Source organism: Trematomus bernacchii, unplaced genomic scaffold (assembly GCF_902827165.1).
Source record: "Trematomus bernacchii unplaced genomic scaffold, fTreBer1.1, whole genome shotgun sequence".
Classification (NCBI taxonomy): domain Eukaryota; kingdom Metazoa; phylum Chordata; class Actinopteri; order Perciformes; family Nototheniidae; genus Trematomus; species Trematomus bernacchii.
This window is the reverse complement of record NW_022987840.1, coordinates 14,061-33,702: the sequence shown is the minus strand read 5'-3', so window position 1 is coordinate 33,702 and position 19,642 is coordinate 14,061. Positions and strand designations below refer to the sequence as shown.

The window sequence follows — 19,642 nt, the reverse complement described above, 5'->3', positions numbered from 1 at the left end:
TTCCCTTATGAGTCATTTATTTCCCAGGTTTTCTTTCAACAGTTATTTCCATTTTCACTCATGGGTCTACAGGTTTTATTTTGATGTGGAGGCCATTAAGTGAACGAAGCACTAGTCGAGGAATTATCTGTGGTGTTTGCGTCGGGTCCTCGATCAGATGGTATCTCTGCAGTGGTCAGCGCTGTTGACACTTTCAGCTCGTTCATGGCAAAGTTCTGACCAATGCAGTTTCTGAGTGAGGAAAACAGCACCAATGAGTGGAATATGGTGACAAATTAAGCTTTAAAGTAACATCATATAGGAAGACAGCACTTAAGGTTATGGAAATCAGATGAACAGTCAATACCAAATGATATATATATTTTTGTATTGACATAATATTGGAATAGGTTGGACAAGAAGGCAACAGCAACAGCCTTTCAGTAAGCCTTTCGTGTTTGCCAAATATGTTTTTACTGCAGGGCTATTGTATTGTAATGTGTTGTAAACTTAGCTGTAGCCCTATTTTTTAGTAAGCTAGTCACACGGTATCATATGAGGACAAACCTTGGCCCAGCAGAGAAGGGTACGAATGCGTGAGGAGGCCTCTTGGAAACATTCTCCGGGAGAAAATCGCAGTGGGTCAAAGACCTGTGTTGACACAAGATGGAAAAACAAACACCAGTGTGGCATTAATCAAACTTTTTCTTAATTTCTCCCATGAACATGTAATGAGTTCATGCTCACGCACACCCCTAATACAGTGAGGGAATAAACCATGCTAGGTCCTAGGAGTCACTCTGTGATATGCTGACATCTCGGACCAGTGGGGGGCACTAGGGTTTGCATTAATTGTGCACTAATTGAATGACTTTGATACTTGTGTGGTGGCCCTGAAGTTGGTCTATTCTCAAAAGAAGAAGTATTTAAGATTGTCGCAGACTGACAGACAAAGAATCATCGTCCAACGTCATGTTTTCTGAAATGCTATTGTGTTATGATCCTTAGGGCCATCATACCACGACAGTATATGATTTTTAAAAAAATGTATGTAGAAGTATCATAGGTTTACTTCTATGGGCACATGTGAGCTTACACATTTAAAAATACTTCCACAGAATGATCTTCTTTACTTACTTCAGGGTTTTCCCAGACAGTTGCATTCCTGTGAAGCGAATACACACCTGTTCCAATATGACTCCCTACAAATAAGAGCAAAACAAAAATGTATTTGTAATAAGATTGTGCAGGGAAAAACAATTAATATATTATGTTTGAGACAATTTTGCAAACCTGCTGCTATAATTCAAATCATGAAGGTTAACAGGTTCATTTGTGCAAGCTTGACTCAATAAAAATAAATGTTTTCAAAGTTAATCTTCATACGATACGATATACTTTATTGTCCCCGTAAGGACATTTTGTTCTGGACTCCGTCCTGCAGTTCCGCATACCTTTACCTTATCTTTTACCACAGGGTATAAACGTTTGATGCATGCAACTGTATGCTGTTTTATTCACATTCATCTGCAAAGAACCATTAAAGACAAACCTGCAGGCAAAGTCCTTCCATCAAAAAAGGTAATGGTCTTGGTTGGTGATTCTGGACATTCCTGGTACCGGAGGGTAAAGGCGGAGGGACTCTTTTATGAACATTGTAGTGTATGGAATTTTACTGAGATCCTCCCTAAAAAGTAAACAGACAAGTGTTAGTTCAACAATTGGCAGCACTGACATACATTTGCATTGTTTTCAAATGTAAGCCCACCACTCCATGGTGTCCTTGCCATCCAGGGCTTGAAGGACCTCATCCCGGCACATCTTCTGGTACTCTGGGTGGCAGGCCAGAGAGTAGAGGATGAAGGACATGGCACTGGCTGTAGTGTCATGGCCTTCAAACATGAAGGTGTCCACCTCTGCTTGTATATCTTCATCTGACAGACCCTGTTTGTTCTCATCCTTAAATAAAAGGCAAACTTAAAACATTAGTAATGAACATATTATGTCTTAATGTGACACTACTACTCCAATTAAAAACCGTACAAGTTGCAGGCCTATTGGAATTGGCACAGAAACAGCTAATGTCTGTCGATCCTTTTACAGGTCAACTGTGTTTGGAAAGAAAGGACTTGACATTTTAGTTACCGAGTTACAGAGGTGTCCTTGAGTAGCTTATTGTGTCATATTGATTATATGTGCACAACAGAAATGTATAACTTTTAAGTTGCTGCTCAAGAGTCCCTCATAAGAGTAAAATAACCAGACTGTTGCCTTTGTACCAGTGGCCTCATGCTCAGCATATCAATGCTCATTCGAAAAACCTTCTGCGTTTCCTTTTGCCCTAGTTTTTTGCCCCTTGCAGGTTAAGCACATACAGTATAATATTTGCGTCATCTCAGGTTATAAACATGACACAACTACGCTTTTTTAATGTGCGGCAACTTTAAGACTGTTCATGCTTTAAATATCTCATTACTAAAATGTTCACGATTATTAATTCATTATCTCTATAGAGAGCTTGCTGCTTTGACAATTGCAGTTTTTACGTATGTTGTTTTTTTTCATTGATCAGAAGTGTCTCATTTTGTGAATTCAATACATGGCACATAACATACTCTCGCTAAGAGAAGGATGTCCAGAAAGTCCACGTTTCTCTTTCCCTGTACGCGATCCAGCTCGTTCTCCTCCTTGAGTGCTTCTTTCCTCTTTCGTATGACTTCCCCTTCAAAATAAGAGAATAATTAATGAGCATATCCCCAGTAACTCTTAAAATGCAGCAACCATAAACCTACAGTTTAGAGCCTATACAATTTCGATATATGGGCAAGCTAAATTCAGTTTTAGATTGTCATGAAGGTAATATCTGTGAACATCTTACCTGTGTGACTGTGAGCCACCTTGCATGCTTTTCTTAGTCTGAAGCCATGTGGGCTGAGGTAGAAAATGAGGTCATTGTGGTATGGAAACGTCCTGAACCGCAGGTTAATCAAATTACTGAGCTCATACACTGCCTTGATGTATTCATTTGTTCCGCTGAAATAAGAACGTAGACAAACAGTTTCAGACAACTGAGAACATAAACCTGTAATTGTGAATGGCGGGAAAACGTTTGTATGGACTCCGCCTCTCGGTCTGACAGTTGCTGTTGTAGCTGAACGCACACTTCATGATGCTGTCCAGTGTCATAAGGCTCACGTGGTTAAACAATTCAAAGGACTCATTGGTTTTTGCATAACTCTCCCATTTGTCCTGGCAACAGTGAAAGAACGGATGTGAGGTCTCAGCAGGACGTGGAAAAAGACTTCAACACACTTAGCTGGAACAACTTTGACATAAAATAGCTGCAGCATCTGGAAAGCCTAAGCCTATATTTCCTCCACATCACTTCACCATTGACTACTTATTATAGCACTTTACACAAAAGCATTTTCCTTGTACAAATTATGTGAAATGCAACTTGGCAAAAAAAACAGACACTGATTTTATAAACAAAAAAAACTGTCATTAACGTACCAGCATGGTTTTAACAGAGTCTGACATCAGATTTACGTAGGGTTTCAAAACTTCAAAATGGAAACCTGGGGTCAAGAGCCTTCTGTTGCGAAACCACTTCTGACCATCAGACACCAATAAGCCATCACCTGAAGACAGACAGAGGCAGTATGGATCAGTGAGGGAAGCAGCTTAACAGAAAATACTGTGCAGTAAACCAAAATATGCTGTAGGGAGAAAGTAAAAAGCAATCTTACCAATCCAAGGCTTAATAAAAGTATATGCCATATTATCTTTTGGCTCTGTTACGAAACAAACAATTACAGATTATGTTACATTGACCTTTGTTTATTGAAATGCAGATAATAAACCAATATGAGTCTACATGTATACGACGTAGTAAAAAGCATTGTCAAAAGATGAATTTGACTTAACTGCTACATTGTAAAGGTTTATGACTTCAGTAAAGATATAAAACAATGGCTCACACACCTGTAGATGTCAATATAGTTTTTCACATAGTCTGGATGGTGAATGTTGAGGAAACAAAGAAAGGGACCAAACCACATCGGGAAAGCATAAGGGTACTGCTGTCCCCATTTCACAATCTTTTTCAAGTCCGACCCATCCTGTTTAAACTGAAAGTGAAAACATAAAAACATAGATTAAGCTTAACCAATATGCTGGAGCCTGAAGAGGACAAAGTTATCCCCTGAGTTGTGATGCTCTATAAACTAATACTCAACTGCTAAGTTTAAGCCTTAATTGCATCCAAATTGTTACTTAAATAAATGTAAAGAAGTTCAAATCAGGGACAACCCAAATTAAATAACACCAATAATAATAATAATAACATAAGAATACGCTTTGAATTTCCTTTTTTCGCAGTGTTTTCTCAGGCTTTTCTTATTGCAAATCTGAGTCTGTTGGCACATGATGAGACTGGGGATGACCTTTGACAGTTGCAACACTGGGGAAGCTGCAAAAAGGGACGGTTCATCAATCAATCAATCAATGTTTATTTATATAGCCCAATATCACAAATGTTACATTTGTCTCAGTGGACTTGCAGTGGTTGCATTCATTCTTATTCCTCTGATCAGAAACATGCTAGAGTGAGGACAGGAAGACACATTCTATATCTGCTGCTGAAATGACCATTCTCCCATGCAAATAAACAAATTATATGTTACATTTAATCATCTTTAAATGACAGGGTAGTAAAACGAACATCATTTATATGTGTTTCTTGGAAGTTTTATTTCCATTAGAGTGAAAGAAAACATGGAAGCAAAATAAACCAAAATAACAAGTACATGAAAAAACGATCTTTTTGCCTGTAATGTCCTTAAACAGTAACTTCATAATTTTGATTGTTGGCTGCTCATTTAATAACTATTAATTGTACTAGTTTGTTGTCTGCTCTTGTGCTTAGTGAATACTAAAGAAGACCATTTGTAGAATTCTGTTGAGTATTAAACAATTGCGTGAGTGTGAGGGTATTAAAATAAATTGGTCAGTAAGTCAGAGATTCTATTATTATTAATACATTATTATTATTAATTGATTCTTGCACTTGCTTCTGCGTCACTGAGCAGTCATTATACACGTTACCTCCTTTAGATGTCCAAAAAGCCAGTGCGACGGTGGTCCTGGAAACAATTCCATACTTTGCATCGCAGCTCTTCTTTGGGCGAGCAAGACTGTCAACTTATAAACAACGGCAACAACACAGAGCACCGCGATCAAGTGGTGCATGTGGGGTAAGCCCAGCTGATACTTCACGAAACCCTCAGTTGACTCCATGCTTGCGACTTCCTTGATGATGATCAGTGATTCACACAACACAGTAGGCTTGTTGTAGCTGCGGCTCGTCTCGAAAGTAGACGAGAATAGCCGATTGCAGCCGGGGGAGGTCTCAAAAAGCTCGCCTGAAGTCGGACAGCTCGGAGTCGGCTTCTTCTTCTTCTCTCGGTTTTTTGGCGGATTGCAAACAACTTTAAGGTGCATACCGCCATCTACTGTACAAGAGTGTGTATCACCATATCATCCTATCACCACTTGTGGAATTATACCATGTATTTACGTTGTTTTAAATTCTTCCAATCAATCCTGTTTCATTCAAATATTTAAGAATGGCCTTCCTGGTAGCTCTTACGCCCTCACCTTCTGTCCCCAGTGTCCCCATCAGGCTCCACTCCCTTCCTGCCTCTCTGACCCTGTCTCTTAGTTTTTCCCTCTCTGTTTTGTACATGTTGCAGTGTAATACGATGTGTTCCACATTTTCTTTCACTCCACACCCCCTGCATTCTTCAACTTCGCTTTTACCATTATAAACATTGTGCCGTTTAATCCTGTATGATCCAATCTGAGTTATAGTGATGATGATCTCCTCCCGTCTGTTCCTTTCTGTATAGATCTTTATTATGACTGATTTCTGTAACTTGTGGTATCTCCTCCCTTTCTGATCTTCCTCCCACCTTTTCTGCCATATTTCCATACCCTTCTTCTTAATTATTGCTTTTCCTTCTCCTTTTCCAAGTGAAACTGGTATTGCTATTTCCTTCTGTAACGCATCTTTCGCTAATTTATCAGCATGCTCATTCCCTTGAACCCCCTCATGTGCAGGCACCCAGCATAACTGCACATCTATTCCCCTCCTCTGAAGTCTCAGTAAGCAATGGTTAAGTTCAATGATTAAATCTTCTCTAACAGTTATTGTGGACTGTATGCTTTCCAAAGCAGATCGTGAGTCTGTGCATATCACCACCCTATCAGGTCTCTTCAACCTATTGTAGTCCAATAATTGCTGCGAGTATTTCTGCTGTATAAACTGATAAGTTATGTGACACTCGTTTTGAGATTGATATTTTGAATTCTGGTATATACAACGCCTATCCCCACGCATTCTTGCTTCTTAGATCCACCTGTATACATTTTGAGGTAATTGTAATACTTTTCGTTCAGGTACATACTCGTTTTAATTCCCACTTCATTTATTTGCCACTCTTTTTTCCTTTCTATGATACTCACATCTATATTAGCTTCTGGGGAAAGCCATGGGGGAACACTGCTAAATGGGCTTGCTTTGGCAAACTTTATGGTCTCCACTCCATATGCCCTCGTTCTCTCCTTACTTGTCCAGCCAAACCCACGCCCCTGGAACTTTGTATATTCCCAGCAATCCTGTAGTATTCTGTTTGTGATATTTTCCTCTCCACTTCCTTGTAGCCTGACCCAGTAGGCCTATGACAGAGCAAGTTTCTCTCTTCATGCACAAATGTGTTTAATCGTTAATGTCAGATATGTACTAAGTAAATACATTTGTTCCTGCTCAAGATTAGATTCAACTTTATTGTTATTGCACAGATTACAGTACAACGAAATGCAGTTTAGCTTCTAACCAGGAGTGCAAAAAGCAGTAAAGTGAAAAGTAATGTACACAATCTACAGAATAAAATATAGAATGAATTGAATGACGAATACACAGTGAGGGATATGAATATGCTAAGATATATAAAGTATGAAAACGGTAAGCAGTGCAAGTATTATTGATGTGTGCTGATTCTCTCGCGTCCAGGAAGAAGTTTAAAGATTAAGAGACAAATGAGTCTCTGAAAGGGTTCAAATTGGTTACTTTAATTTAAGCAGCGTGGTAGTGAAACAAACAAAGGGTAAGGAAGAGACAAAACCGGTGATGTCTCCAGGGAGCTGCAGCGTAGGAAAAGAGCCCGGGTTGTCCTCCCACATCTCCTTTATCCTCTTCTCGTTCTCTCCCGTGGTGATAGTGGGACCGCCCTTCTCATCTTCAATGTTCGATATCGCGAGAGAACAGATGATTTCGACATTCTGTATTCCCTGCCTACTTCCTTAAGCCTTTTCTCCTCCTTATCTCTGTCATGACTTTCTATTTAATACCTTATAAACAGCTGTAATAGTTAGTTTAGAAGTCCTAGAAACACCTCTACGGCACAGTTCTCATTTAGGGTAACTCCCTCTGACGTCATAGCTACTCACGTATGTGTAAACACTCTACGATCAACTGTACCTTCATTTAATATTCAGCCGTAATAATATCTCAACGTCTATCGATGTAGTGTTAAAGTCCGTACGTTTTGGTGTGTAACACTCCATGTCATTTTCACTTTACATTCAGAAAACACATTGTTAGCTACATTCTACATACTGTCCGGATATGAAGGATTTTCAGAATAAAAGCTTGGCATTGAGATTTCCTGAGAACTTCCGGATTTTTCCACAATAAAACAGCTTTTAAACTGACGATATGTTTTAGACTGAATTATGCTATTTAAACATTGATTTTCATTTCTAACAGTATAGTATAAAATATATAGATATTAATGTCATGATGATAAACATTGTGGAACAATGATGAAAAATGTGAATGGAAGTGGCGACGTAAAACTGACACAAAACAACAACAAACTTTTGCCGAGCCAATGGAGAGTTTCATCACCAGCACGGGGTAAAAACCACCAATGAGCGTTCAGCTCGAGATACCAGCGAGTCGTTTCCGTTCTTATTATACATCCATGGTCGTTTCCCATCAAGCATTTAGCTTCCGCAGCCCGTGGAGAGAAACTGCGCCGCCTCGCCGCGCCTCGCTCTCAAGTCTGCGGGCGTCTTTGTCCCGCGAGATTTCAACGACTCATGTAGGCGAGCCTCCTGAGCAAGTCGGACAAAATGACTAACCATCATGCAACGCACTAGCAAGACGTTGATCGCAATTGCGCAGATCTGCGCAGGTCTCGCTTGTCTCAAACAAGCCTAGTTTTGTGTGTGTGAGTGTGTGTGATGTAACCACCGGAATGTGGGTGGAGAATGTGGCCTGCCCCGAACACCACTACAGCTCCGTCTGTTGTCATTAGTGATGGGAATTATGGCTCTTTGAAGGGAGCCGGATCTTATGGCTCCGTTCCTTTCAAAGAGCCGTTCAAAAGAGCCGTTTTTTTTTAAAGGGGGCGGGGTTACTAGGTTTATCTGCGAAATAATCACCAGGATAATGATTGACTGTATTGCCAGACGTAATGTCAATAATCTGCATTGTAAACATGACACAAGGTGGCGCCATATCCATGTCATTCATGTCAGTGAATGTACTACTTTGAATTTACCCTCTGTATGTGTTAAAGGGGATCATGCAAAATGCACTTTTGTACGTCTTTTATACATGAATATGTGTCCCCGGTGTTTCAGGGAACTCACCAAGTGTCAGAAAACACAACCCTCTCTATTTTCCTCCATACCCAAATCTCTAAAAAAGGGGCTGCAACGGATCTGATAAAAACTGATCCAGATTTGAACACTCTCCTGACGTCAGGACGGTGGCGCTACGGCTATTGGGCCAACTCCACCAATCAGGAGGAGACCGCCACGGCCATTGCCGTTCGAAAGCGCTGGAGACGCTGTAGTACATATGCCAGGCCAGTAGATGGTGCTGGTGTTGTAAACTTAGCTGTAGCCCTATTTTTAGTAAGCTAGTCACACGGTATCATATGAGGACAAACCTTGGCCCAGCAGAGAAGGGCACGAATGTGTGAGGAGGCCTCTTGGAAACATTCTCCGGGAGAAAACGCAGTGGGTCAAAGACCTGTGTTGACACAAGATGGAAAAACAAACACCAGTGTGGCATTAATCAAACTTTTTCTTAATTTCTCCCATGAACATTTAATGAGTTCATGCTCACGCACACCCCTAATACAGTGAGGGAATAAACCATGCTAGGTCCTAGGAGTCACTCTGTGATATGCTGACATCTCGGTCCAGTGGGGGCACTAGGGTTTGCATTAATTGTGCACTAATTGAATGACTTTGACACTTGTGTGGTGGCCCTGAAGTTGGTCTATTCTCAAAAGAAGAAGTATTTAAGATTGTCGCAGACTGACAGACAAAGAATCATCGTCCAACGTCATGTTTTCTGAAATGCTATTGTGTTATGATCCTTAGGGCCATCATACCACGACAGTATATGATTTTAAAACATTTTATGTAGAAGTATCATAGGTTTACTTCTATGGGCACATGTGAGCTTACACATTTAAAAATACTTCCACAGAATGATCTTCTTTACTTACTTCAGGGTTTTCCCAGACAGTTGCATTCCTGTGAAGCGAATACACACTTGTTCCAATATGACTCCCTACAAATAAGAGCAAAACAAAAATGTATTTGTAATAAGATTGTGCAGGGAAAAACAATTAATATATTATGTTTGAGACAATTTTGCAAACCTGCTGCTATAATTCAAATCATGAAGGTTAACAGGTTCATTTGTGCAAGCTTGACTCAATACAAATAACTGTTTTCAAAGTTAATCTTCATACGATACGATATACTTTATTGTCCCCGTAAGGACATTTTGTTCTGGACTCCGTCCTGCATAGATAGTACTTTATTGATCCCAAATTGGGAAATTGTTGTGGTTACAGCAGGTAAACCAGCCTGACCAGCCTGACCAGCCTTGTTGGTCTTAGCTGGTTTTTTCAGCAGGGCTATCATGCAAAATGCACTTTTGTACGTCTTTTATACATGAATATGTATCCCCGGTGTTTCAGGGAACTCACCAAGTGTCAGAAAACACAACCCTCTCTATTTTCCTCCATACCCAAATCTCTAAAAAAGGGGCTGCAACGGATCTGATAAAAACTGATCCAGATTTGAACACTGTCCTGACGTCAGGACGGTGGCGCTACGGCTATTGGGCCAACTCCACCAATCAGGAGGAGACCGCCACGGCCATTGCCGTTCGAAAGCGCTGGAGACGCTGTAGTACATATGCCAGGCCAGTAGATGGTGCTGTTCTCACTGAATCTGCCCCTGCACAAACAGAGCTATAAATTGTCAAATTGAGCAAAATGAGGCATGGCTAAAATGCATGATCTGTTTGGTATTTTGAAAAAAAAAAAGTATAAATATGCCTTATATAGGTATGGTCCTACACTATATTATTCAAATATAGCATGATAGGTCCACTTTAAGTAAATAAAGTTGCCTTGCCTGGAATGAAATTCATGCAACTCTTAATATTAGATAGTGTGTTTTTAAGTGGCGATGGAGATTATTTGTTGACCCTGCTTTAAAGCTCCCATGTCATGCTTTTCCGGTTATTACCCGTCCCCTTGTGTGTGTTAGAAATTAAAATCAATGTTAAACAGCATAATTCAGTCTAAAACATATCGTCAGTTTAAAGCTGTTTTATTGTGGAAAAGCCCGGAAGTTCTCAGGAAATCAATGCCAAGCTTTTATTCTGAAAAATCCTTTATCCGGTTAGCTTGTGACTAATGTTGCGTTTTCTGAATGTAAAGTGAAAATGACTTGGAGTGTTACACACAAACGTACGGACTTTAACACTACATCGATAGACGTTAAGATATTATTACTGCTGAATATTAAATGAAGGTCTAGTCGATCGTAGTGTTTACAGATACGTGAGAAGCTATGACGTCAGAGGGAATTTCCGTAAAATAAGAACTGTGCCGGAGCGGAACCACTAGGACTTCTAAACTAAGTATTACAGCTGTTTATAAGGTATTAAATAGAAAGTCATGACAGAGATAATGAGGAGAAAATGCTTAAGGAAGTAGGCAGAGAATATCAATGTCGAAATCATCTGTGCTCTCGCGATATCGAACCGGCAAATGAGTAGGGGGCCACCCACTATTTGCACAGCGGGGGACAACGAGACGTGGATAAAAAGGCAGGACGAAAGATAACGCACTCTCTTCCCTTCGCTGCAGCCTCCCTCAAGACAACACCGGCTTTGTCTCTCCATTCACCATGCTTGTTCTTTAACCACGTTACTTAATTAAACTACCCATTTGAACCTTTTCAGAGACTCCATTAGTCTCGTTATTTTAAGTTTCTTTCCTGGGAGCGAGAAGATCACAAATTATCAACATTTGGCTGACCCAGACGTGTGATATCAACACTGGGAGAGAAATCGCTAGTTTCGACGGAGATTCCGCCAACCAAAAGACACACAAAGGGCCCATATGCGAACGGTAAGGAGAAGCCAGTTATATCAAATTCTCCAATAGCTTATATAGAACCATTTAGATTTGTGTGTTTTGCGGCGAGCAGGACATCCTGAGAACAGCTGTTAATTTAATGTTAAATATAAATTTAAACCAAACCACGTGGCGTTGTTTTAGAGCAAGCAGGGTGAGTCTATTTTCCTTTCTTTGATTCATTAACCAACTGCATGTTTTTTAAACCAACTGCATGATTATAATGTGTGTGTTTTCCAAGCCGGATATATTAATGTGCTTTTAAGCCGGTATTTATATAATCTTTTAAAAAAAAAATAATAATAAAAAAAATAAATAAAATAAAATTAATAAAAAAAAAATAAACCAATCCCAGATATTGAAGTTAAGTTCGGATGACATAGGATATTTGTTATCAGGAGCGAAGGTACTATTCAGTAGATTAGTGATTCATCTTTGATACATTTAAGGACTATATCCAAACTACTTATTATATTGTGTTTGACGACTTATAGATGGACTCTTGTCGTTTTGTATATTCTCAAGACAGATGGTATCTTCTTGACAGAGAAATAGATGGTATCTTTTCTCGTTATTAGCAAGTTAAAGATGGAATCTTCTTGTTAAAGAGAGTTGATGGCATCGTCTCGTTTTTAGTCTCAAGATCAGATGGAATCGTCTTGTTTCATTGTCCCAAATAAGTGAGATGGTCTCTTGTTTAATTGGTGATAAGAGTCTGTGGAAGTCTGAAGTATACTCTTTAATCATTGCGTGTGCATTACGGAAAGAAATGCGGCATTCGTGCGTTAGATAGACGATATTCTCCTAATAGTGTTTGACTGGCTTCCCATTTGGTCGCATAATAGCGTGAGAGTTGCTCAGACGACCATAGGCTAAATAGTTTTGATGGTCTCTAACTATTTTGTATTAACTTGTTTAAATTGTATAGCATATTGAGAGCGTCGTGCTGTTATACTGCTCTGAAGTTTAGCCTGGAATGAGGTCTCCTTGTTGAGATCAACACCTCCAGGATTTCAACGCATCAGAGACAGCCATTCTTCTTGCAAAAAACTCTTTGTTCTGCAGGTCAGCATTTGAAATCAGTTGCCATCTTGTTTTGACCTCATGTTGACAAACAATGACATGGCAGTCGCCATTCTGTGAAATGTAAATTCAGAGGACCAGTTGTTGTCTTTTTGAAATCCATTCAGTTTCACTCACATGAGGCTAATTCAATATTCATGACCTCCATAGTGTGTAGAAAAAAATCATTCTTCTTGAGTCAAAGTTGGAATTAGATATTCCATTTTGCTGAATCAGGTTATCTATACCGTTGGAGTTTGGTTTTTGAAGAAAAAGATTATTGTATTTTCTAAAAAGCTCAAATCTGATTTTTGAAATATTAGTCCTTGCAAAGGAGTTTTACCTGCTTATGCTTATACTGTGCAATGTGGTGTGGCTGGGATATGCTTTGTTGATTAATCCTAAAAATTGTGTGTGCTGATGGCTGTTTTTATGCTTTGTCCATTAATCCGAAACATTGTGATTGCAAGTGTATTCGCTGGTTTAAGTTTGACTGTTTAATCATAAAGTCAATTTCTTTCCCATATCAAAGGTAGTTATTAAGAAAATAAGCTTCTTGTTAAAAAGAAGTCCGTTTTTAGAAGAGCTAAAAAAGGGTGGAAAAAAGCTGAAAAATTACAACAGCACACTCTGCTGGTTGTACAGAATTGTTGCACAAGAAATAGGGGTAAAAGGACAAACGTATAAATACAACACCAATTGATTATAATTATGCTAAGGTTTACTTTCAAGTATTATAGATGAACACGTACTTCATCACACATAGATAGAATCACAGGTGGTTCCTGATATTAAGATAAGAAACCTTACATAAGTCTTTCAACCTAGACTGTAGAATACCTAAACACCACACAATTGAAGTAAAAACATAGTTTATGACATTAGCATAATTTCATGCACTTTGGAATACACTATACACAGTAAAGCTAGATTTTTACGAGATTTCTATTTGCATATTTCAAAGCCAAGCCACTGTACAAGGTTTAAAAAAAAAAAAAAAAAAAAAAAAAAAAAAAAAAAAAAAAAAAAAAATTAAAAATTAAAAACTTTTTTGCATATTTTTATTTACTTTATTAATCTTTAAAAAAAAAAAAAAAAAAAAACCCAGGTATTGAAGTTAAGTTCGGATGACATAGGATATTTTCTATCAGGAGCGAAGGTACTATTCAGAAGATTAGTGATTCATCTTGGATACATTTAATAACTATATCCAACTACTTAAGCAATATGTCGCCAAAATACACTAAGTTAGGAGCACCCGCAGAGCCAGGGTCAACTGCAGACATCAAGGCAAAGGTACATGTCAGATCAGATGCCACAACACATGCATCAGACAGAGAAAACAACTGGAAACAGATACAGGAATTGTTTGATCAATGGCAGACGAGAGGATTGATTCCAGCAGATGATCAACCTGGCCCAACAAAAGCCCATAGAAAAGCTGTAGTTGCTTATGAGAATGAGAGATACTTAGACCAGCAAGAAGCATGGATCCACACCAGACACCCCTTTTGGTATGGACCTGAAAAAAGCGCTATGAACAAAGCTGAAAAAAGAAAAACGACAGTTACAAGTCTGCTGCTCCATCTGAAATATGCCAGCCAGGGATTGACAAACAGCATACATGTGTTAGAAGCGGCAGATCGGCCAGTGAAGGAAGACATAGCAGAAAAAACTAAAGACGCTCAAGTTATCCAAACTCCAAAGCTGTATCTAAGCCTGGCCGAAGTCCCTCCTCCCTTTCCAAGTGTTGAATTTATAGAAGTATTGCAGTTCAATGGAGTCTCCACGGACAAAAGTGTCAAAGAATTGGAGTATGAAGTAAGAGTGCTAACCAGTAAATCCAAACAGCTGATGGAAGAGAAAAGACGATTAGAAGAAATCACAGAAGAAAGACGACGAGAAAGAGAAACACAAAACACAGAGCGGGAAGCGCTACAGATAAGACTTTTGAAGATACAGGTAGCTGTGAAAGACATTGAGGCTTGTAGGAAGAAGACAAGGAGAAGGGAGGAGAAGCTTTCAGAGATAGCCATAGAACCAGAGAAGGCAGGGCGAACACCTCCAACAGTTCAAACTCAGGAAGAACCAGAGAATCAAATGCAGAACCAACAAAGCGGAGGAGGAAGTTTCAGAGGAAGACGTTTCCAGAATGGTGGCTGCTACACATGTGGTCAGACGTCACATTGGTCCAATGAATGTCCCACACAACTCCGTCAACAGCAAGCACCTGTGTATCTTCCTACCCAAGTACAGCCACAAGCACCACAGTATCTTCAACAGCAAGCACCTGTGTATCTTCCTACCCAAGTACAGCCGCAAACACAGGTATACCCTCCCATACAACGAAGGGGCAGAGGAGGAGGACGTTTTCAATCAACAGCAAGAGGTTCCCAAGTGAAGGATGCTTCAAATGTGGTCAGCTGACACATTGGTCCAGAGAGTGTCCGCAGAACATTGCACCAAACAACGGCCCTCCACAAAGTTACCCAAGGGGAGGTTTCCATGACTATAACAGAGGCAGGGGGTCTCAGGGATGGCAAAGAGGAATAGTATTTCCAAACATGAATGTGTTGAATGTTATTTAATAATAGTGAGTAGCATACTGCATTTAAATATAAATCATCCACAGATTAGTATAAGAAGATTAAAACATAGTAGAAAATTTAGCAGACTATTTTTGTAATTATGAGAAGGAAAGAGATTACGAGTGATGTTGTTCCCCCACACAGAAAACTATTGTGCCCACACAGCTAGTGAGGTCAAGAAAATGGGTTTACGCCCAAAAGATGAAGATGAAAGCCTAGTCCTCGCCCAAGACGGAGGGTCCTTACCAAGTCCTCCTGTTTAAATCGACTGCAGTTCAAGGGGCAGTACAGGCTACACCTGATGTGCAGCTGCTAAGACCAAAAAACAGAAACTCGATTCTGCTGTGGTGAAGTCTGGCTACAAAGGGAGGTGTTTCAATAAGATCGCTTGTCTCAAACCAGTGAAGAAGTCAACAAGAACCCAGCAGAACTAGAGAGTGACTGTTAGCGGGAGAACAGTGACAGAGTGACAGAAACTGGCACAACATTTACCAGCCACCATAGATAGACCCCGTCAGAAGACCGGGGCTGTGTTTAAAGGGGAACTTCATTTATTAAGTTGAGGTATATATGGAGTCAGATTACATTCTCTCATAAACACATTTTTATAATAGGTCTGAAGTTTCTGATTTAAGGCATGAGCTGCCAACTAAATAACATAACACTGAGCTTGGATGAAGAAGTTGTAGGGTTTTTTTTTACAACAGTTTCAAGAATCAGTCTTCATTTATTTATGTTCAAGTGAATTTGTTGATTTATAAAGTAGTGCATAAAGCAATATCTATTTTTAAGTGAGGGACATCAGCCCTTCATGTTCTTCTGCGTGCAACCCTCTGTGAGAGTAGTTCGTATTTCCCACTAGTTTAAAGACATATTATTCTGTCATGATTTGTTTGTTTAACAGTGTCAGCCAATCTCTAATACTAGAGCTATTAAGACGTATTAGCAACACCAGTGTGGTTTTTTCGCAGCAACACTGATACATAGTACCATGACAAAAGCCATTATTGAACCAACAAGAAGTAAACTATATTTTTGTACTAATGACAGATTTTTAGTCAAGGTGCATTATACCATTGGAAGACGATACATCACACAACATCTTTGTACGCCTTGTGGGTACACAGAGGATTTATATGTGTTTGCTACGACGTTATGGGTTTTCCATGTCCTATTCATAATAGAGTAATCATTGCGATATTAATTGAGCATGTTATGCTCAAAGGAGGGAAGGTCATGATTAGTCAGATAATGGATTTCGGTAACGTTGTAGTTGATAAATACTAACATGCTGTCAACAATAGGTCGCATAACAACAAAAGGTATACCAAAGCTTGGGCCTCCTCCAAGGAGGGAGTGGTCCAGTTTTAGATATTAGACAAATAGAAGTGGATGAATATGTCAGAGCTTTGAGTAATATTTTCCAAGTTTTTGTCTACACAGGCTAGGAAAGACTGCACAGATACCAGACGAGACATCAGAAGAGACTCCTGTTCGGCCAGGTGATTGGGTAAGGGTGAAAGTTCCCAAAACACAGTGGGCTGATCCCCGGTGGTCGGAACCGTGACAAGTTGTAAAGAACTTCCCACGCGCTCCGGTTTAAAGGTAAAGGAAAAGGAGCAAATTGACACCACCTCACACATTGTCACCCTTCACTGGCAACTTCCAGAGAAGTTATTGGAAGCTAGGACTGATTTGGCAGAGCTGGAACAAAAACAATAAATAGAAATACGATTAAGATCAACAGCTCAAGAGACGAATTGTCTTTAGATTTTTATAGATTGTACACTAAAGTGAAAACCTATTTTGTTTTTTCACCTGAAAAAGAGTCCAACGTTTTGTTTCCATTTTCGTATACGTTATTTTTGTACTCATTTACATTTTATAACTGACACAACCATGGATAAAATGTCAAGAACAAAGCCAAAGCAATTATGGGGTCCCCTAGGGATAAGAGTCAGAATAGCATTGTTGATTGTGCTCATTACACTTGGCACCTTTCTGGTTGGATGGGGAGTACAATATCATGAAAGACATGGATCCATTAGTTCACTCGTAGAAAATGCCCACATCACTAACAAAACACCAGCTGTGTTTCAGAGACTTTCACTTATCCCCAGAGCCAAAAGATCAGTTGAGCAACAAGAGGAGGAGTTAGAAATACTCGTTCCCAAAGATGAGGAGGTTACAATCAAGATCATTCACCCCCCCTATATGCAGTTCTTGTATCAAATGATGAGATGGGTTTAAGTGATCGGAATATTTAAGTGATGGGAATTTACAATTTAGGGGAATCTCCAAATACACTGGATCCATGTTTTAGTCTGTACCAGAAACACCCCCGTTAAGACTATGGACAACCGACTGGTGACCTGAGCAAAATTATTGAAAAGTTATTACAGTATAAACAGGGTACTAACCCACGAGGACAACTGTATGTACAAACTCTATGAACAAAATTCCCCAACAGATTGTGGCGACTGCACAGATGTATCCAGTCACAAAAGTTACTATTGTTCTAAGTAATAGTGAGATTTAACATATTGGAGAATATATGGAGACGTCCTTTTATAGTGTGTGAAACATGTGGTGCTTGAAACATGTAAGTATTTCAATTTATAGAAGAAAATGGTTTCCTGAAAGAGTTATTTGGAGTAGATGTGTTACAGTGGGAGAAAAAAACAATGTTTAGAGATATAGTACATTTATTAGTAGACATTAATTGTGTTTAGATGGCATTTAACATTTAAAACAGATAGTATGATTAGAAGATAGAGTGGAGAAGGTTAGATTTACTTTACCTCAGTGTGTTAGAATTTCTATAGGTAATGCGTCCCGAGACCTGGACTCTCTCTCTCTCTCTGCCTGTCAGACTGCTACGACCCCTATCAGACAAAAGACCTCACTACAGGAGACTCCTCCTCCTCCTCCATCGAACAGACAGAGAACCAGAGCTGAACCAACAACGACAAGACTGCATCCAGAACCTTCTCCACCTGCGGCATCCAGAACCAGAACAGCATGCTGACATAAAGAGGCATACTCTCATCAGTCCCTAACCCAGGACATGAAGTTCCAAGCTGAGCCACGAGATTTGGCACAAGAGCAGAGTGTGGGACATGAAAGCAGAATACGCCCTCCATACAACAGCGAAGAGACTGTAAAGAAGGAGATGAAATGCAAAGCAGTTGGGCCACTGAAAAGAGTACCAGCGAAAGGATTTAAGAGCTGATGGACTGAGGAGAAGACGGAACCAGAGGAGTTGGCATGGTCTAACAGAATGTGAGGGGGTCGTGGCTTGAGACAACAAGAGGAGGAGAAAAGGAAAACGGGAGTGAGTGAGTTTATACATAAACACACTTATTCACAAACAAACTTGAATTGACTTGATAAATACGTAAAGACAAAAAGATTTATTAGCCATGAATTAATAAATTGGTAAATTAAAATAGTAATAAAGAGGAAACTGTTAAAGTAAAATGAGGAAATAATCCTAAAACACACTGAGGGTACTGTGAGATAAAGGGGTAGACATGATGGAAATATTCACCACACTTTACACTATAAGCAGTGAGTGTTGTGGAACTTAGGAGTAGAACATATTTTTCAATCTTTCCATCATGTAAACGAATTATTCCCTAAAAGATTTTATTCATGGGTGAATTTGGTAGAGATCTAATGTGTTACAATATTGATCTACAGCTAAAGGGATAGTTTTAGTGACCACTCTATAAGAACAGACAAATCTGTGTTAGTTGGACAATGTTAAAGGGAGAGCTAATACCAAGCCAAATATAGTATCCCAATCTAAAGTATTGTTTTCGCCATTGTAGCATAGTTATTACCATAGGAGAACTGTTAAGGTGGAAATAACATTTGTTTGTCCAAGATGTAGAGTTTTAAAGGACACTGGGCAAAGAGCGATTGCAAATTTAATTTTGGAAAAAGCAATATAATTGGGAGTAATACATGCGGGGCCTTGGATCACTCATTGCAATGATGCATATTTTTGACAACCCATATCGTTTAGAGAGAAGGGGTCACTCAACCCACCCAGCAGTTGTTTTAAATCTTACTTGTAGCTTCACAGGGAGCGCACGGCACCAAATTATGAGTTTAAAAGACAAGCGCCACCACCTCCTGATGGTCATCCATTTAATCAGGGATGACCTGAAATTTAGAGATGTTATTTAAAGTAGAAACATATCCGCCATAAGTGAAAATTCCTAAATTGAACTACAAACCATGGATGAAATAACTACTGTTTTTAAAATCCTTGATAGAGGAGGGAGTAACTGTTACATGCTCGGACACCCAAGGTTCCACACACTGTTAAAGGGGTTAGCATAGTTCTTTAAACAGACTAGAATTGAAGATAAATTAGTGAAATGAGTTATTGATATTCCACCGGTTTTCACACCATTTAAGGAACTTTATCACTGCATTAGAACGGACCACCAAAAGGTACTGAAGTAGGAACCATAAGTGATGAAA

At 39.4% G+C, this 19,642-nt stretch overlaps 1 protein-coding gene across 1 annotated transcript; it reads right to left on the bottom strand.

Annotated features, from left to right (window-relative positions):
- On the bottom strand, positions 1–5,373 carry LOC117500580 (cytochrome P450 4B1-like). Its single transcript, XM_034112612.1, is given in 16 exon segments — positions 1–172; positions 174–231; positions 547–605; positions 607–630; positions 1,117–1,181; positions 1,532–1,580; positions 1,582–1,666; positions 1,748–1,938; positions 2,595–2,701; positions 2,858–3,012; positions 3,104–3,228; positions 3,493–3,620; positions 3,729–3,773; positions 3,964–3,985; positions 3,987–4,109; positions 5,086–5,373. Coding segments are annotated over 16 exon segments (1,542 nt in total). The 5' UTR covers positions 5,278–5,373; the 3' UTR covers positions 1–58.
- Positions 5,374–19,642: the final 14,269 nt, after the last annotated feature.